Source organism: Macrobrachium nipponense, chromosome 46, assembly GCF_015104395.2.
Source record: "Macrobrachium nipponense isolate FS-2020 chromosome 46, ASM1510439v2, whole genome shotgun sequence".
In the NCBI taxonomy this organism is placed as follows: domain Eukaryota; kingdom Metazoa; phylum Arthropoda; class Malacostraca; order Decapoda; family Palaemonidae; genus Macrobrachium; species Macrobrachium nipponense.
In genome coordinates, this window is record NC_061106.1 from 12706551 (window position 1) to 12728190 (window position 21640).

Here is a 21640-nt window from a genome sequence, read left to right on the forward strand (position 1 = left end):
GTTATTTTTTCCAGAAAGTTTTGCAGCATGGTTGGCTACATGATCTTATTAAAGCAATGCTCACTTGAGCAGATTAATTCAAGAGCTTTTCTATTATGCTCACTTTTAGCAAAATTATAAATTATATTTTACAACAGAGTCCTTATAACTGGGTAATTTGCACTAAAGAATGAGTTCTATTTTAACCTACTTTACTGCAGATAAATATATATAAACAATTGTCATGTGAAAGGTTATGTTATAATTCTCAAATAAGACTTCTCAGTCATTTGCAACCCTCAAAATATTGGCTTTTTCAATGCTAAAATTCTTTTAAATCTACTGTAATTGATCATCTTTAGCTTTTCCCTCAAGTCAGTCAAATGCAAAAAAAAATTTCTAGGTTTTTCTCTCAGTAGGCCAACATCTCACTTGCTCAGGAAATAGTATAAAAGACCGGATTCTCTTTAAAGAAAATTAGGAATCATTGGAATTGTTAACGAAATTTGAGGAATTGTTTAAAGAAATTTGAGGAAAGATATTACATCTGTGAGTTACAACTCCAAAGTGGGAGCCAACCCAAGTTCTCTTGAGCCTTCCAAGGGAGCTCAAGAACCTCATGGCAGATCTTGAGAACTTAACCATTTATGTGGTGTAGGCCTAAAGAGAGAATACCACAGCAGTAAATTTCTCTTCCTGGGCTTTGGATGACAAGCTTTTTTTTTTGCCTAGTGTTGGCACTTGGCATATAGTACCTGAAATTTCAGCAGACTATTTCATTCCATGAATACTTCCTATAGAAGGATTACCAAAAAGAAAAAAAAAGCATTTATTTTGGCTTTGTAGTTAAGAAAGTTATTATTACTCCACAGGCTAGCCTTTAGAGCAGGAAAAACTTATGCAAAGGTCATTGTGCTTTAAATCAGTTTTACTTATGTACATGTAGTACTTAAGAATCCTGTTACTCAAGCTGCTGATGCAGGTTCCCGGAGTGCATATCAACTTTCACTTGACGATTTGTTTAGTTACTTTTAAGTAAATAAAAATTCTTGGCAAGGCTGTAGTTGTGGACTGACAGGTACTAGTTGGTCAGCTAATTATAATCATCCTGGCAGTATTTCCTCCTTAGCCTTGAGCACATTTATGGCAAGAACCAACCACATTATCCTACTCAAGGTGTTGCTCTTTGTAGAATTGTACGAAATAAACTATTAAACCCATGAAGGCTCTTATAGTAAAACAGTCTGCAAAGAGAGAGATTATAGGTAAAGGTGATAAGTAAACAATTAAAACCAATAGTACACATGAATTTAGGGGACAACGGGAGAAAGCTGGAAAGGATTTGCTCCTCATTTAACTTTTGAAGATCAGAAGATTCCACAGCTGCATTAGGCAAACTATTCCACGTTGAATTGTTGCCAAGATAAAACTCCAGCAAACTAAGTACGTAATAGTAAATCCGATAGTTGAAAACAACACTCTGTTTGCAGCGGCAGCTTGCTTAGTGTTGCGGGCAAAACCAGTCAGGTCAGGTAAAGAAGAGTGCCTCAGAATACCAGCTTTTGAGAAACCGGAAACAATATCATGTATATGCTTCTCAAAAGTAAAATTTTTTTACCAAAAGCATTACCTAAAATCTTAAGTCACTGAGTTTTAGAAGGCTTATGCTTCATGCCTCAAAGCCTTCTCCACATCATGAATACACATCAGAATCTATATTCAAGAATTCTGCAACCACAGACCTAAGGTGTGGAGAAGGAACAACTAGAGGAGTAGCATCATCAGCATGTGCAATTGGTTTGTTTTCCAGAACATGCCACATGTCACTAGTACAGAAAATAAACCAGCAAAGGTCCAAGAACACTACCTTGAGGAACACTGTTAATGGCATTACTAAAGTCCCCACCTGGCCATCAAGACAGACCCTTTTGGTTCTGCCAATTAAAAATTTATGTAAAACATCAATAAATGATCCACCAATTCAGTGAATAGTTTGTAGGATAAGTGCTTCATAATTCTCACTGTCAAAGGCCAGTTCCCTCTGTAAGACCCTCAGTTACATTGTTTCATCTTACTTTAATTCAAGTTTGCAATGGGGTTAGCAGTTCCAATGATTTCGAAGTTATAGTGTGATACTGATACGACAATATTTCAAAATTTAATTTTGCATGCGATGGGTGCAGGCAGCAGCATACAGTGTATGATACATTGGCAAGAGAAGCTGGGATGTGGGTATCTCTCGCCCTGACCTAGACCTCACTCACACTTGCCGTCTACGAAGTGAAGTTAGGTCAAGTGTTCATGTGTGATTTTTGTGTTTGACTGCACATAAACTGTTTAAAAGGCAAATTAGTGTAATATCCGTATGTCTGCCAAACACCCAAGCAGAGGCATTCCATCGCTTTAGAGCAGAAAATGAAAATTATCAATCAGCATGCCAGAGGTTAGGAAGTTGTGGTGATCGTACATGATGAGCAAGTATCACAGTCAATGGTATCCACCATCTTAAAGGACAAGAAACAGATATGGACGCTATAAAGGCACCAGCTTCAGTTCATTCCACGATTATTACAAAGAAGAGATCAGGGCCTATGGAAGAAATGGAGCAGTTACTGGTGACGTGAATGGAGGATCAGATACAAAAGCATGAGCCACTCAGTTTCTTGACCATTCAAACAAAGGCATGCTTCCTTTTCAAGGAACTAAAGAAAGGATATGATGACACAGATAACCAAACAATGATTTTGCAGCAAGTGCAGGATGATTTCATCATTCAAAAAACCGCCATAATTTTCAGTGTGAAAATTAGCGGTGAAGCAACAAGCACTGATGCTGAAGGAGCTGCTAAATTTTAAGGATGTCCTTGTCATGAGAAACATTGTTGATGAAGAGTACTTGCCAGAGCAAAATTTTAAATGTCAACTTAGCAGGACTGTATTGGAAGAAGCCTCAATGGTCCTACATCCATGAAGAAGCAACAATGCCCCGGGTTTAAGGCATACAAAATTGACCGACTCCTGTTTGGGGAAATGTGGCTGGGTATAAACTCAAGCCATTCACGATTTATCACCAAATCTGAAGGTATTAACAAGTTAGCAAACATACGCTTCCTGTGCATTACCAGCATAATAAGAAAGCATGGATGACTGCACTGCTATTTAGATTGGTTTGTGCAGTGCTTTATTCCAGAAGTGAATGATTATTGTAGTGAAAACATCCCCTTCAAAATTCTGCCGATTCTTAACAATGCTCCCGGCCACCCTAAGCACATTGGATATACATATTAATAACTTAAAAGTTGTTTCTGCCACCAAACAACTTTTCTCATACAACCCATGGATGTGGGTGCTGTGGCTATGTTCAAGGCCTATGTATAATCTTCAAAGCACACTTGCTCAGGCTGTTCTGGCTACAGATAATGAGAAAGAGCTCGGAGCATTCTGGAAGAAATTCAGTGTTCTGAATACCATTATAACATTGGAAGGGTGTGGAAGGAGGTAGAGTGTGTATGAATGGGATTTGGAAAAATGTGCTAAAAGTGTATGTGAACTCCTTTAAAAGTTTTGATAAGGATGAAGAAATTGCAGAACTTAATAAAAAGATCTTGACACTTCAGAAAAGTCTAGATTTAGAAATGAAGCAAAAGATATCCAAGAACTCACAGATGTGCAAGATGTAGAGCTAACGACAGAAGATTAAATTGAACTTGCAGGAGAGAGAAGAAATTAAAGAGGAGCCAGAGCTAGAAAAAAAAAAAAAAAAAAAAGAAAAAAAAAAGGCAGAGGTATTTGCTTCTACTGAACATGCAATGAAACTTTGTCAAATGGCTGTGAACATGGAATAATTTGCTGAAGTTGAGAGAGCACTTCAAGCCTTGATTGCATGTTACAGAGTTGTTTATGAAGAATGAGAAAAATCAACTGTGCAAGCTACAATGGATTAATTAAGAAAATTACTACTCCAGTGTCATCACCTTCCCCCACATGTGAGCCTCGACCCTCTACTTCTCTTGACAGGCCTTTCCTCGAAATCCTGAACTAACAGCCGAAGAAATTCTAGCTTTAGAAGGGGCAAGTTGGTGTACCTGCTGCTCCTCTTCCAATTTTTAGTTATACATACCAATCAACAGCCTGACACCATTCAGATACGCCGATGACGGACCGAATCTTGGTGATATGCCTATACAGTATGTGTGATTCTTGTTTCTTATTAAATTTTTCTTTTTGTACAGAATTATAATGTCCATCTGCATTAAACCCCCAGAACAGCTGTAGTTTTAGTAATTATACAATATAGTATGTACATAGAGTGTACTTTGTACTGGTTTAGTGTGGGCTAGGCTACTGTAAGTTGTACTTAGATTGTTGTAATACCCACTAGTATAGGCTAGGCCAATTTCAAGTTATGATTTTTTTTCCAAGTAACAATGGTTTCATTGTGAAACCCCATCATAACCGGGGGCATACCTGTACTCATTTTTCTTAAAATCTTAACAAGTGCATACTTTATTCAGTGCCACTCGCCCCTTTTTAAAGCTTTGAGCTTTTAATGCAAGTCTGAAACTCGGTTTAGGTTATTCATAAACACCACCTCTCATTTTGTTAACTGTCTTTTAATAAGCTTATTTTAATAACATATTGTACATTATAGTACTGGCAACTGAAAGTTACCTATATTGGTTGAAGTTATCTTACGTTCCAAATAAAAAAGTACTATTGTTGTAGCTGTATTAGATAGTTTTTCTATGTTCCAGAGCCAAAAGTACTTTTGTTGTAGCTATATTGGATACAGATTTTGTACATTCCAGAGCAAAAAGTATTGTTGTAGTGCCAGAAAGCGGCAGGTCTCTCAAAGGCTTCCCTCTTACCAGAGGAAAGACAGCATCATCAGTGGTAGAGGCTGGAGTAGCAGCAGTAACACGTACACTGTGCAGGACAGTTGACTGCTAAGCTATTCCTCAAGCTGAGATTACTCCACTAGTCAGCATATAAAATTTATATTAAGTTTGTGTTTCAGCATTTCTCCACCAAGGATGTTATATCTTTGGTCTGATTTTTCTGTTAGTAAGACACGGAAACTATGAGAATCTTTATAAAATGTGTTGTAAAATACAACAAGGTACCAGAGAATAATCAATTAAGTTTTGGTTTGGATTCAAGTCTAGCTTTTCATTACCTACTCTAGTGATATTGCTACCAATGTCTACTTAAATGCCAGAATATTCATCATGAGAGGTTTGCAGTCGCTGATAGCCCTTTATAGTTTTGTTTAAAAATTACACTTTATCCCAGAAATTACTTAGGTAGTCAGTTTTTTTCTATCCCCCCTTTCACCAACAAACATAGAAGTCATACATTGTTACTACTGCCCAAGTCCTGTAAACAAACTCCTAGGCATAAGTTCTTCAGATCTAGTGACTAATGGACAGTTTTATCATTAATCAAGTTCATTTATTCAGACACCAAGAACTTTTACTCCTATATACTTCCCAATATGAAGTTGGTTGACATTTGTATATAAAAAAAATTAGCATTTTTTACGACTGAAATTCAAGCCATCAAAAGACCACATTTTAGTTTTAAAAAATTTCTACAACTGAAATTCAAGCCATCAAAAGACCACATTTTAGTTTAAAAAAAAAAATAAAATAAATTTGAAAATTACTCTGGTATGCCTTTAGCATTTATCTTTTATTAATTGCTTTGAGCAAAAGAGTATACATTTGCCTACTAAATAAAATTTCATTTGTAAACTACAGAAATGCTGTTCAAATGTGCATTTTTTAAATTTAAATATGTCATTACTATGTAACATGCCAATCATTTAGATACTATTTTAGATTATTTTTCTTGCAAGTAACAAATAATAGAAATTCTCAAGGTAGTAAATTCATTTTCAAAAGTGTAAAAACATTCACAGGTTTCATGTTTTAACGGATGACATTTGTTGCATAGTACAGTACAGTAACTGTTATTATAAAAATACTGATTCCAAAGTCCTGAAACCATAATTACAAATATTTAACATTTATATACTTCAATACACTTGAAGCTATGTACGTATTACATATAGAAGGATTCCAAATGAAAGGGTAATTCTACACAGCCAATATAGATGCAACAGATAACAATAAGTAACACAAACAAACCTATGCGGCCTGTATAGATAACAAAAAACAATTGGATAATTCATCTCAAACACATGCAAAACAATAAATAATACAATAAAACCTTGCTAATCTAGGCCCTCTTTATCCATAGTTTTAAATATCTGGATTAATTTTAGATTAAGAGATTAGTTTCTGGGATATTTGAGATGTCAATAAATTTTGCAAATTTTTCACTTAACAAAGCTAATAAAATAAAGTAATATATAAAGACAAGATTGAATGTTAAAAAGCACAATAACTACGTATTCAGTAATAAATGAATGAAAGTTAGATGAGGTGATTCAATCAAATAAGCCCATTGTCTCTTTAACTGTACATCATCATTCAGTCTGTATTTTAAAAACTTATGCTTTTCAATAATACGTACAAACTATTCGGCAATATATGAATGCAAGTTAGAAAAGGTAATTTAATTAAATAAGCCTATTGTCTCTAACTGTACATCACCATTCAGTCTGTATTTTAAAAACCTATGTTTTTCAATAAACTATTCAGTAATAAATAAATGCAAGTTAGAGATGGTAATTTAATTAAATAAGCCCATTGTCTCTAACTGTACTTCACCATTCAGTCTGTATTTTATAAACTTATGCTTTTCAATAATACAAACTATTCAGTAATATATGAATGCAAGTTAGAAAAGGTAATTTAATTTAAAAAAACCTATTGTCTCTTTAACTGTACATCACCATTCATCTTTATTTTAAAAACTTGTTCTTGAACAAGATAAAGCATCAATACATGCATTAAAAATTGAAACATGAAAATTATTTAGACTATTTTATGTAACTCACTGTTCAAAGAACTGAGCATATGGAATCAAATTACACAAATATAAACTTCTATTTAAAATTTTTGAAAGTTTAGCTTAGTTTAAATAGGCCCCTTGTTTCTTAAATCTATTACAAATAGGTTCATAAAATAAGCTTCCTGCCTCTTTAAGGCAAATTTTCATTGACTAAAATAAAAAGTTTCAAAACATTGAAAGCCTTTAATATAATGTATTAAATTTCCCTAATATAGATTTATTTAAAAAAAGCATATTATAAATATCCAAAAGATAACACGATCAGTTAATTTAGCCATGATAATGTTCAGTACTGCGATGAATAACTTTGAGACACTTACATATATTCTAAGCTAACCAACGCTGGCATACATAAATTAATAAAGTCAATCCCGTGCTACCTGCCTTACAGCAAACTTTGGTTAGAATATGCCGATTAATTAACAGCTTGGTTTGGATGTTCATTAGCTCAGGCTAGACTACTGAATATAAAATCAGTTAATCTGGGCAATTGACAGTTCTGAACAATGTCTTGAACAATGTCTCCCCTCAATCAGTTCAGATTAGCAAGGTTTATCGATAACAATGATTAATTAAAATTACACGAGTCAAGTTTAAAAGTTAAACTGACATTGCAATTAGATCACCTTGAGACTATGTCACTTTGCATTGTAATTTAAGGCTTTTTGAGCCATTGGAGATAGTTAAAATACATTCCAAAAGCTTGCACTCTGACAGAAAGAAAGCATAAAATTTCCCGCCTATGTAAGGCCTCATCTACCCTCCAACTTCTTTCAACAAACAAGAAATGCGAAACATCAACTTTCCAACTTACTGATTAAGTTTCCTTCAACATAAACGCTTCAAATGCACGTGACTAAAATAACCTGTAAGACACATCCATACAAAATATTTCATAAACAAAAATTCATTATGCAGACACTGAATTGCTTTAAATATAAATTAAACTTAAATACTTTTTAGGATGAAAGGTTAAGACATCACAGTTTTAACTACCTAGCTTCATCTTTGGATTCTTGATGGCTTGACTTTATTGCTTTTTCTGGTAGTTCTCTGTTGAACCAATTGGAAAAGTAATTCAGCTGAAAATGAATAAATTAAAAACAATTACACCGTGTAAATACTGTAATATCATATTCTAAAACTATCTTATCTTGAAGCATAACACTAAGGCTCAATACTTAGAAATTCAGAAAGTTTCAAAAATGTTGAAAAATCACTTAACTTTACATTTACAGAAAAAATAATTTTATGAAAGTCTTATTTACAATATTCTCTGTTTTTCCATTTTTCCATACAGGAATTGGAACATGATAAAGCAGTCCTTTTACAGATGCCTGAACAGTTTACTAGTTTTTCAGCCCCAGTACATACGTTTTTACAATTTACAAAAGTTTATTAAAGGTCCTGGTGTAACTAGCAAATTTACTAGTTGCTTATAAACAAATATGCGATAACAATTTCATCACACATTACTTTTATGAAACCTTATCATGTTTTGCTCAATAACCCAAAAGGAGCCTAATGTTGAAAGAACTGTTTAGGGGAAGTTTACCTGTGGCCAACTAACTCGCTTTATGTACATCTGCATACCCAAGTAGTCCTCCTTAACCACAGAAAAACCAGACTGGAAATGAGAAAATAAAGATGCTTTTCCTGGCATACAAGACCCTAGTGATTACCACTCCACACTATGATTCTTGCAGTTTTGTATAATAACCAACTTCCCCTATCTGTAAGCAGCATCCAAAGCTCTAAGATTCTTCTGTGAATTTTAAAGGTGTGGCTAGAATGCTGATTAGAAGAGTGGCTTTGGATAAAAGAGCAGTTCATGTTGTAGTTCTTCTGGTCCTAGTTCAGGTCAGTGCTGTAATTATTAAGACACATATACTAAATATGAAACTGTATTGCAGAGCTCAACTATAGCTCTGGCCCAAGCTGGAGCTACATTGACATTCTGTTCAGAAAGTTTTTTATTTGGCTTTGGTCACCAGCAAAACTTGTAAGCTCACCTACTCTGGTTATAGGCATTCCATGGTTTCTAAGTTACTTGGTCTGGATCCATTTCTGGCGCTGGTGTGGCCTACGTCAGTTCATGAAGATTGTGGCTCTTGGTTTTGCTAGGTGTTAATAACACTACTATGATTCTGGATACCACCTCTATGTTCAATCATCTGCAAAGCCCAGAAAGGGGCACTGACAAGAAAGGATCTTGTTAACACTGAAGCTGCAGCTCTGACCCTGGTACAGATCTAAGCACCTTCAGATGTGGCTACTGATAGTCCTGGATCTATTCGATGAAAACTAGACCATAATTTGTACCCGTGTCATCTTGGCTCCTGGCATCAGTATGGCTTGGACACAGTTTTGGATATAACTGTTGCGAGTGAAGCATCTCTGATTTTGTTTAAATGACACTAGAATAACTACTATCTAAGCCGTATGTGTACGTACCTGGTATTACTAGCCATTAAAGAACAAATATCACTAAAACAGCAGACGATGACCTACAGTTTCTGGCAAGAATGGAGCACTGACAGTAACCCAGGTTGGATTTCAGGTTGCCACTCTTCTTTAAAAGCTCATTATCAATATATCTTTGGCTAATACATTATGTCCCCTGTAACCATGGGGGGTTAGGGACCACAACCGTTAAGTGACAATCAGCATTAAGTTCATGTAGTAAAATGAAATTGTTAAGATACAATAAAGTTTTACACATACTTACCTGGCAGATATATACTTAGCTTATGTCTCTGACGTCCGACAGAATTCAAAACTCGCGGCACACGCTACAGGTAGGTCAGGTGATCACCCCCTACCGCCGCTGGGTGGCGGCGGTAATAGGAATCATTCCCGTTTTTCTGACAGAATTTTTCTTCCCTGTCTCCTGAGGGGAGGATGGGTGGGCCATTAAACAAAAGTATATATCTGCCAGGTAAGTATGTGTAAAAACTTTATTGTATCTTAACAATTTCATTTTTACACATGCAACTTACCCGGCAGATATATACTTAGCTGATTGGCACCCTTGGAGGAGGGTAAGAGATAGTTACTCAATATGAATAGCAATTCAAAAAAACAGGGAAAACAACTTTTGTTGTAGGTACTATAAATAAACTTAAATACCTTGATTCCTACCTTATTGGGCAGAAGACTTCATGAGTACTGTCTATGAGTCTGCTTGCCTCAAGAGTTCCAGTGAGGATGAGACCTGTCACTGAGAACCCTTCTGGATCATGTCAATGGGGGCGAGCCCGCTTACTCGACAGAGCCTTATTTGGATCATACCAATGGGGCCTATCCCACTTACATGGTAGAGCCTTCACCTTTGTCGTATCAACGGGGACTAACCCTCTTACAAGACAGAGCCTAGGTCCAAAACATTACAAGGAGCATGAAAACAACCAATCTCGACCACCTGACCACACTACTTTGTTCTACACTACGAATTGAAAATGGTAATTTTTCTGACCACTTTCAATCGACCATAAAAACAACACCACAAGATTAAAATTCCTTATCTATCTAAACTAAGCTAGATGGTTTCAGCCCCCTGTCCCAGCACCGAATCCGCAGACACGTAAGGTCCGAGAGAGAAGCACTTATCATAAGTCACGTACATCTCTCAAAATAGTTAGACGCAAACACAGAATTGCATCTCCAAATATGTGGATCCAATTAAGTCGTTTAACGACATATTCTTGTGGAAAGCTAATGAGGTTGCTACGGCTCTGACCTCATGCGCTTTCACTCTCAGCTGCCCGAGGTATTCCTCTTCACAGGCAATATGTGCTTCTTTTAATAGTTTCTGATAAAGAATGCCTGTGCATTCTTTGACATCGTTCTTCTCGGATCTCTTACGAGCACCAAAGGCTCTCTGAGTTCCTCCCATTTGTTTTTTCCTCTCTAGATAGAACTTGAGGATCCTTACGGACACAAGGTTCTCTCTATTTCTCTCCCTACCAGGGAAGTCAATCCTTTAACTTCAAACGTCCTTGGCCAAGGCTTAGAAGGATTCTCATTTTTTGCTAAAAATAGGGGTTAAATGAACACACTGCAGAATTCTTCCTGAAGCCCACTGTGCCTTCTAAAGCCTGGAGTTCACTAATCCTTTTAGCTGATGCTAATGCAAAGAGAAAAATCGATTTTCTAGTCAAGTCTCTGAACGATGAGTTATTGGGAGGTTTCAAATTTCTCTGACATGAGAACCTCAGTACCACATCAGGTTCCAGCTGGGTGGTCCTGGCTGTCTTGGACCTTCGAAGTCTCAAATAATTTAATCAAATCGTGTAAATCTTTGTCATCCGTGATGTTTAGCCCTGTATGTCTAAACACCAAGGAAAGCATACTTTTATAACCTTTTATGGTCGAGACTGCAAGGTTACATTTTAGTCTCAAATATAAGAGGAAATCTGCTATTTCCGTCACAGAGGTACTGGAAGAGGATACATTCTGATTCCTGGCCCACCTTCGGAACACTTCCCACTTCGACTGGTACATGCGTATAGTTGACGGTCTACCTGGCCCTTGCAATTGCCTTTGCAGCAGCGCGTGAAAACCCCTTCGCTCTGACGAGTCCTTCGACAGTCTGAAGGCAGTCAGACCGAGCGCGGGGAGGTTTTTGTGGTATCTGTCGAAGTGGGGCTGTCTGAGAAGATCGTTCCGTAAAGGAAGGTACCTTGGAAAATCTATCATCCATTCCAGTACCTCTGTGAACCACTCTTGAGCTGGCCAAAATGGGCGATTAGGGTCAATTTTCACTCCTTTCGTCAGAACAAAACTTCTTATTACGTTTCCTATGATCTTGAAAGGAGGAAAAGCGTAGCCGTCTATTCCTTCCCAATTTAGGAGGAGGCGCCTCTATCGCTACTGCTCTTGGATCTGAAATCGGAGAGCAGTAGTTCTCCAGCCTGGCATTCCAATGAGTTGCAAACAGGTCTATGTTTGACCTTCCCCATAGTTCCTTAAATTTGATTGCAGACCTCTGAGTGTAGAGTCCACTCCGTGGAAATGACTTGATCTCTCCTGCTCAACAAGTCTGCTCTGACGTTTTTCTCGCCTTGTATAAACCTCGTCAAGAGTGTGATGTTCCGCTCCTTTGACCATAGAAGAAGCTCTTTCGCCTTCTTGTACAGTGAGAGGGAGTGAGTCCCCCCTGTTTTCTTATGTAGGCTAGAGCTGTCGTGTTGTCGGAATTTACCTGCAACACTGAGTTTGCGACTTGGGCTTCCCACTGCCTGAGAGCCAGATGCACTGCCACTAACTCTTTCTCGTTGATGTGCCAGGACACCTGTTCCCCACTCCAGGTGCCTGACACTTCTCTCAGGCCCAACGTCGCCCCCCATCCCGTCTCCAATGCGTCTGTAAACCAACACTAGAGGGGAGGGGTTCGGTAACGCACCAGCTGAGGTTTTTCTTTATCTCTCTGGACAGAGGAAAAGATTCCCACAGATCCTGATTGTCTTCTGGTCCCATTCTCCTTCAAGAAGAATTGAAGAGGTCTTATGTGAAGCCTCCCTAGAGAAACGAACTGTTCCAATGAGGAGAGGGTCCCCAGAAGACTCATCCATTCCCTCGCGGAACCATTGTTCTTTTCTCTAGGAAGGTCTTCACTTTAGAATGCACCGTTCCTGTCTTTCTATGGACGGAAACACTTGAAAACCCCGAGAATCCATCAGAATCCCCAGATAGACAATGCTTTGCTGGGGATCCATCTGGGATTTCCCGAGGTTCACTAACAGTCCCAGAGACTGAGTCAAGTCCAACGTTGATCTTAGGTCCTCCAGACACTGATCCCTGGATTGCGAGCGAATCAACCAATCGTCGAGATACAGCGATATCCTTATTCCTTTTAAATGCAGCCAATGTGCTACATTTTTCATCAATCCCGTGAAAACTTGGGGAGCTGTGGAAAGACCGAAACAAAGGGCGCGAAACTGAAATACTTGGCCCTGTATCATAAATCTTAGATACCTTCTGGACGAGGGATGGATGGGTACATGAAAGTAGGCATCTTGGAGATCCAATGAACACCATCCAATCTCCTTTTCTTAGCGCTGAAAGAACTGACAGCGTCGTCTCCATCGTGAACGTTGTTGGATCACAAAGTGATTCAGAGCGCTTACGTCCAGCACTGGTCTCACTCCCCAGAGGCTTTGGTACCAGAAAGAGGCGATTGTAAAATCCTGGTGAATGAATGTCTAATACCTTTTCTATAGCCTTCTTTTTCTAGCATCTGTTGCACCAGATGTAATAGTGCTTGGTTTTTTTAAAGGATCTCTGTATCTTGCCGCTAACTCCCTTGGAGTGGATGTTAAGGGCGGTTTTCCCTGAAGGGGATCAGGTATCCTCTCTCGAGGATCGAGAGGGACCAGTTGTCCGCCCCTCTCTGAAGCCCAGAATTTCGCGAACCTCAAAAGTTCTGGCTCCATAACTGGAGTCTGGAGGACTCCTGTCTCACTGCGGCTTCGAGAATGGCCTTCGAGAAGATCGTCCTCTCTTGAACGGACCTTCTACTCTTAGTTGCGGGTCTTGAGGTTGTTCTTCCTCGAAAGGGCTGTTGGAAAGACACCTTATTCGCTGTTCCCTCTCTCTTAGCCATCGACACAGCCGGTTAAGCCTCTTGGCGGACTGAGCAAGAAGATCCTGCGTAGCTTTCTCCGACAGTGATCTGGAAATGTCCTCACTGTCTCCTGAGGAAAAAGGTATTCCGAGAGTGGAGAAAAAAGCAAAGAGGATCTCGTAATGGCGAAAACAGACTTGGAGAGAAACGAGCTATAAACTGATCTCTTTTTGAGCACTCCTGCTCCAAAGAGAGATGCTTACTTCTGTGGATCCATCCATGACTGCCTTGTCCAAGCATGAAAGGACACTTGATAACACCTCCATAGTCACGAACTCCGGATCTTGCGCTCTTTTTGCTAGAGCTCTTAAGGCCCAATCATGAAGTTGAAGACTTCAAGTGTGCGAAATAGACCCCTTGAGTAAATGGTCCATCTCGCACATTCCCCAGACGCTTTAGCCGACAGTAGAGAGCGTCTTCTAGAAGATTCTACTAGAGCAGAAAATCCGCGTTTGCGGAAGCCGGAAGGCCTAACCCCATGGGTTCCTTCGTGTCGTACCAGACACCCGGCTTACCTGTCAATCTAGACGGAGGACACAAAAACACCGTCTTACCTGCCTCCTTCTTAACCAGGAGCCAGTTCTCCAGATTCTTGATGGCCTTCCTCATAGATAGAGTTGACCGCATCTTGACAAAAGAGGGGGATTTTGCCAACTTAGTACTTGATAGCAAAAGATCCCGGAGAAGGAGGATCAGCTGAACACAGCGAGTCCCCAAACTCCTGAAGAAGTAATGCAGAAAGTCTCTTATAATCAGAGACTCCCTACTTCTTTCGTCTCTTCCTCCTCCGAGACTTCCTCCAAAGTTACATTCGGAGAGGGAGACTTCTTCGGTGAAGGAGTCCTGGCAGGTATGCGACTCTTATCCTTCAAGAGCTCGTCCGAAGGAGCCGCCAGTTTCAATACCCGAGATATGTCCTCGGTAAAGAACAAAACTCCGCTTTACTTCTCTCCCTAGGTTCTTGATACCTACTAGGAGGATCTAGAGCCTGATTTATTTATTAGGCTCTTGGCGCCTATCCGGAGAAACACTCGTTTCTATTTCGAGCGCCTACTATGAGTAGGGCGCGAATCCAAAGTCAGGATCCTTTCAGGCTCTTGGCGCCTGTGAGGAGAGGCGCTTGCGCCTACTCTTCTGTGACTCTTAGGAGTAGGGAGCGCGCCTGACAAAAGGCTCTTTCAGGCTCCTGAATCTTACGAGGAGAGGCGTCAGAGCCTACTCCTGATCTACCAGGATTAGGGCGCAAATCCCTGGCAAGGCTCTTTTTAGGCTCTTGCTGCCTTTGAGGCGAAGTGCTTGCGCCTACTCTTGATCGTCTTACAGGAGTAGGGCGCAGATCCTCGATTAGGCTCCTTTCAGGCTCTCGACGCCTGCTAGGAGAACGGTAAGCGTCCGCTCTAGATACTCTTCCAGGAGTAGGGCGCGAACCCATGTTTAGGTTCTTCGTTAGAGTCTTGGAACCTGCTAGGAGAGGCGCTTGACTCCCTTGAAGAGCCTATCATAAGGTCTCGAGTAACTTAACGAGACTCGATCATCCAGGCGTCCTATCGAACGTTGGCGCCTTCTAGAAAAATCATCCTTAGAAGGAGAGCCTTTCTCGCTTCTATCTCTCTTAGCAGAGCGCTCTCGTTCTTTCCTACCAACTTGCAGAGGAGAATCCTACCCTCCTCGGAGATCGTTCGACAGATACGAACCGATCGTCTTCTCGCAAGGAGACTTTTTCCTTACTCCTACAAGGAGAGGATCTAGCGCCTACTTCTTGCCGCTTTAGCGCTATGACTCCTAGCTTCCGAGCTTCTACGAGGAGAATACCATCTTCCCTGTCTCGACGAAGTTTCAAAGGAGTCGTCTACTCTAGGAGGCGAATAAGTTTCTTACTGGAGAAGATCGCCTATTATACTCCTCCTTCCTAACCGACCTCTTGACTGGAAGAGAGGCGTCCTTCCTGCGAGAAGGCTCCTTGCGCCTACTAGTCGAAAGCGAGCCTACTAACGAAGAGAGATTCTCTTGGAGGTGTCCAACAGGAATCTCTTAGTAGATTGACCGAATCCCTTCTGGAGAGGATTCCGGATCCTTCATAGCCTTCTTAGGCGCAGGAGAATACTCCGAAAAGGAAAATCTCCGGGCTGGAGTCAAGAGCGCCTACTCCTGGAGGTTTCCAGGCTCTCTTGAGAGGGCGCGATTTGGAAGAAGAGCTCCATCCTCGTTTAGGAGAGGACGAATCAGAGCGGAAAAACACTTCCTTAAGAGGCTTTTCCTATAGCTCTCTATAGCAGCAGGGACGAGTCTACAGGACCTGCCTGAAGGGAAGCCTGACCGTTGGGGTATACTCTACATCCACCTTGCGGCTTTCGACATTCCTCCTCCCCTGGGCATGGGAGTCTGAAAGAGGTCTAGGCCTAGGAGCGATGCGGAGTCGGTCAGACGCCCCCTCCACTGCACTGGGGACACTGCACTTATCACTAGACACTTCACCCTTACCTTGGATTATATCTCGCAATTGCTGTTGCAAATTGCGGATTGAAGCTTCCACAGCGGCTCTCTCGGCAGACACATCTGCGGGTTCGCTGCGGGGGGAAGGAGCTGAAACCAAAAAGGAAGATGGCGAAGCTACTGCAGGGTTAGAAATACTATCCTGTTCCGCAGAACAGGATCTACTTGAACTTCTAGCTGAAGCTTTTCTAATCCTACCTTTTCCTAACTTTCAAATAACATACGAAGTTAGTTCTTTCATTGTAATTCAGTTAAGTCTCACATACATCACACGTGTCCTTAACCGAACAATCCCTCCCCCTACATTTTACACAAACAGTGTGAGGATCCAAAGTAGCCTTAGGCAACCTCACCTTGCATCCCTCATTTACACATACTCTAAACAGAGTTTCCAGGTGTTAAATCGGACATAATACTAACTAAATCCAACACAAAGCGTATGCCAACAACCAAAGATCAAATACTTCCCAAATAATCCTCGTGCGAAGCAAGCAAGAAATTCTAAGCAGGAGCTACCAACAAAGTTGTTGTCAGCACCGGCGACAGAAAAATTCTGTCAGAAAACGGGAATGATTCCTATTACCGCCACCCAGCTGCGGTAGGGGGTGATCACCTGACCCTACCTGTAGCGTGTGCCGCGAGTTTTGAATTCTGTCGGACGTCAGAGACATAAGCTAAGTATATATCTGCCGGGTAAGTTGCATGTGTAAAAGTGGTGTTTACTACATGAAGTCTCAGTACAGCAGCGGACAAAACTTGACTTGATAGGCTGGGAGGAGAACATACAGTAACCTTGTGTTGCTTACATATGAAATTCGGTTTTTAAATATTTTTCCTTCGTCAAATTCTACTTTTCCACTCACAAGAGTTCTTGATCTGTCAGATTTTATGTCGATAAATCAGAATACCTTGAACCTGTCTCTTACTCGCTGCCTTGTTATACTAGTGACCCTGTAGATGACCAACACCACCAATGCCAGTACTGGCCCACCTAATGACAAAACTGCAGCGGTAAATATCTGCCTGCAGAACTTCACCACCCATAACCCAGAGGCCTGGTTCTAAAGAGCAGAGATCATTTTCAGGTCTAAGATCTTTTCATCCCACAAAGCCGACACTGTCCAAAAGTTCTTGCCAGATGACGTCTTTTGAGTAGATCGCAGAATGGCTCGCTGACCAAAAGAAAAACCATCACCTACGAAGTGCTGAAGCCCCAACTAAGGTCATCCTTCAGCATGTCATCCACCCTCAGAGTTAGGAAAGTCCTAGACAATATAGCAATATAGGGACAGCAATAGGAGACCAACACCCACTGCACGTCTACGAGCAACTAAGACCGCCCAGAGACTATGTTGGACCTTGTGAGAGAGGTCCTACTTACAAAATTACCCTGCCAAATAGTCATGGCCATCCCTAACACATTAACCATGGACCTCAATGATTTCCTGAAGATGGTCAACACTGTCCACCTGGCCCACAAGTTGACGGAGCCTACACAACCAACTGTAGCAGTAGCTGCCCTACAGCCACTGCAGCAGACCAACAGAGATGGGGACAATGATCCAGAGAGCCACGACGTTCCATACAGCACTATCAAAAGCTCCAGGTGGAAAAACAAACCAAAATACAAGCCTAAAACAGAAGAAGATCCTCCCAAGTTTGAGAGCAAAGCCTGAATATGTGAAAATGATTGCTGCCTTTCAAAATTAATGTAAAAGGGTCACAGCAGTAACCCAACAAAATAACCGTCAGCGGTGGGCAGACCAGTTGCCTCTTAAGAGATACCGTGCCTGCTTTCCGCTATCTTTCTTCCAAGTACAGGAAAAAAAAATACATTTTTTCATCATAGATGAGACATCAAATACAGAGTTCATGGTTGACACCGGCGCATTTAAATCATTTGTGCTAGCCAACATGCATGAACGTCCCAATCCAACCCCAGCACCTTACAGGCATCCACTGCCAGCGGAGCATCGCTGCAAATATAAAGAAAAAGGACCATTAAAGTGTCGTTCAGTAGGAAGCAGTACAACTGGACATTAATCACAGCAGACAAAATCTCATTTTTAGGAGCAGACTTCCTAAATGCCCACATCATGTTGGTAGACATGGCAAAATAGCAGCTGTTCACACAACTCACCCCCGTAGCCCCACTCACACAGACTCCAGCACCAGAGATAAGTCACCTCCTACAGGAGTTCCCATAGGCATTTAAGGAGGCTGACTTGCAGCTCGACCTGACCAAAGCCACAAGCACCGCATAGTCAACAAAGGTCCCCTGGTGCACGCGCCCGTTTTAGATGTTTGGCCCCAGAAAAACTCGCCCACACTAGCAAGTATTCTGGGACACAGAATGGGCAGGAATATGCCAAAAGCCTCCAGCCCCTGGGCATCTCCCTTACACGATACCAAAATCGACCAGAGACTTGACATCAAGACAACATACCTGACAAATAACCACTGCCGAACATTGCTGACATAATCAACCAGATGGAAACTACCAAAATATTTAAGATCAACCTGCTGAAGGGATACTTTCAAGTCCCGGTCACAAAGGAGGATATAGAAAAAATAACCATTATCACCCCTTCAACATATACACCAACTACAGCTGTTTCAGCCTTCAGAACTCAGGTGTGACCTTCAACATCTGATCGACGAAATCTTGGGCAACCTACCTTTCTACTAATATTCAGCCCCAACATCAAACAACACATGAAAGACGTCAAGCAGGTCCTACAAATACTTCAAGAAAATGGACTTATAGTTCTAAAATACAAATGCAAATGGGTAAAACCAGTAGTGGAATTCTGTGCCAACAAGTAAGCCCTGACATGTCAAGCCCCTACAACAAAGGTCCAAGCAATCACCAACTTCAAAAACCTACAACTATCAAAGAGTCCAAGAATTCACTGGTATAATTAACTATTACTACTGTTTCCAACCTAACCTCGCTGAAACAATGGCCCCAATATATGATTGTTTAAAAGGAAGACCTAAAAAACTATGATGGTATGAAAACACAATACGTAAAGCCTTCACACTAGCTAAAAAAGCAATCGCCTATGCTGTCACATTAATATTTCCTTTACCTCGAAAGTTCCATCACCATAACGAAGGACATGAGTAGCATAGCGATGGGCGCAGTACTCTTACAAGACACAGATGACAATCATCACCTGTTGGCATTCTTCAGCAAGAATTTATTGCCAGCACAACATAAGTACTCCACATTCGACTGAGGGTCAAGGGTTACTGGCAGTCAACAGAGCCATCAGCCACTTTTGACACATGCTAGAAGGATGGGTGGTCAGCTAGACACCAGTGCCACCTAGCATCAATATCAGAACATTCGTGCATCATCAGATACTTAAATGGCCCTTCCAACGATGTGGCAGACGCCCTTTCCCGATACTCCATCGACAACGTCCAGATCGGGATATCATACCCCAAAATAGCATTGGCCCAGATAGATAATGTGGACCTACAGTGACTTCAGAGGGAAAACTCAGCCCTTAACATGGAGTGACCTCTCCATCGACAATGGAGACGTCCATCGCCTGCGAGCTGAGTTCCGGATGCCCTCGCCCATACCTACCATTAGGATTGAGAAAGAAAGTCTTCAACCTCACTCTCAACCTATCCCACCCATCAGGCAGATCAACTGCCCAAACCTTGTCAGAGCGGTACATCTAGTGGAGAATGAAAGTGAACATCAAAAAGTGGGCAAGAGAATGCCTCCCATGCAAAACTTAAAAAATAACAAGGCACACAGAGACAGGGATAGGATAATTCCAAACAAGGCAGCGATTACTGGCCCAGATCCATGTTGACATCGTGGGACCCCTGCTCCACTCTGAGGGGTAGAGTACCTCTCCATGATTATCGACATAAGAATACCAGATGGCCAGAAGCAATAACAGTAAGGCAGCAGACAGCAGAGTTGTGTGAAGGCACTAATAAGACTGGATCAGCAGGCGCAGAGTACTGCAGTACATAACAAGCAACAGAGGAACTAATTTCACCTCCACGTTATGGAGCCCCCTCACTGCCAGCCTTGGGGCAAAACTCAATCACACAACAGCATACAACCCAGAAGCAAATGTCATGGTGGAGCGACTGCACTGCTCCCTCAAATCAGCACTCACCGCCAGATGTCAAAGTGGGAGTTGGAGAAAGGAATTACTGTGGGTCTTGCTGGGATTAAGAACAACTCCACATGCAGCATTCGACGCATTGCCAACAGAAGCATTCTACAGCCAAACATTGACAATACTGGTACACTTTTTCAAGACATGACAGAGTCCATGACTTTTCCAAACCGCCATAGAACACTGGAAAACATCATGCCAGCGAAGACTACATACGACGTAGCAAGAAAAGAATATGTCCTTTAAGACCTTAAAACAGCAAAGTATGCGTTCATAAGAATAGACATGTACAAGCCACCCCTCTCTCCAGCCTACACACAAGACCACACCACACATATTACAACACAGAGAAAGCTTATCAATTGATGGTGGATAGGAAGATCATCTGGGTCTCCTCCAACAAATTGTAACCAGTTTATATCCAACTAAGACCCACTCTCCTAGGCTTACTTTTGAGGGGCGGGGGTTACTGTGAGGTCCAGAGTTGTCCCTCGGACATAGATCTAGACACACCAAAACTCTCAAGAAAACACAGAGCCAGCACTCCTGATTCAAGCGATCTTTTAGCATTTTTCAGAAGATATCTTATGCGCTTATCAGAACTGTAATTACTGATGTATGTAAAGCATTGCAAGCTCTCTAACCATATGTATTTGAAACTGCTTCCTAATTTGTTTTATAAAATTTTTAACCATTCTTCAGGTGTGAGAAAACTCATCTGAATGTATATAGACTTCCCTCTGCTTTTCCTCTGACAAAATTCTACTTTTCTGCTTGCAAGAGTTCTTGACGAGGAATTTTGTCAATAAATCAAGATACCTCGAACGTGCCTCTTACTCGTCTGGCTCATTATAGTGCCATTATAGTGTACCTTACAGGTTTTCATTATGGTGCCATTACAGGCGGCCCGCGGTTAACGGCGCAATCACTCAACGGCGAATCGGTTTTACGGCGGTCGTCAAAAATATTCATTAAAAAAATAAGGCATTTTAAAGGTATCTTTATGGCACAAATTTCAGTTATCAGCGCCGCTAGCGCCGTTGTCTAATGAGTTCATACAGGCAGTCCCCGGGTTACGACGGGGGTTCCGTTCTTGAGACGCGTCGTAAGCCGAAAATCGTCGTAAGCCGGAACGACGCTTGGAAATATGTCTTAAACTAATAAAAAGTTATAAAACCTTACTTGTAATCCTTTGGTTACACTACATGTTGTTTCCTGTAGTTTTATGTACAACCTGGAGTTATTTTCATAAAAGAATGCTGGTTCTTGAAGTAAAAACTATTGTAATCCTCTGGTGACACTACATTCTTGAAGTTTTATGTACAACCTGGAGTGATTTTGCCAAATCTTGAGGGCTACAAGAACAGCTGATTACTATTCACGTATCATATAGACTAATTAAAGTAAACGTATCT

General features: G+C 40.9%; 1 protein-coding gene across 1 annotated transcript in view; it reads right to left on the bottom strand.

Moving 5' to 3' along the window:
* Window positions 1–5899: 5899 nt before the first annotated feature.
* LOC135214753 (phospholipid phosphatase 2-like) overlaps window positions 5900–21640 on the bottom strand; it is a 40805-nt gene continuing 25064 nt past the window's right edge. The window contains exon 6 of the mRNA XM_064249102.1: window positions 5900–8038. Within this exon, the coding sequence (XP_064105172.1) occupies window positions 7949–8038 (90 nt within the window). The 3' untranslated portion in view covers window positions 5900–7948. The remainder of the gene's footprint in view (window positions 8039–21640) is intronic.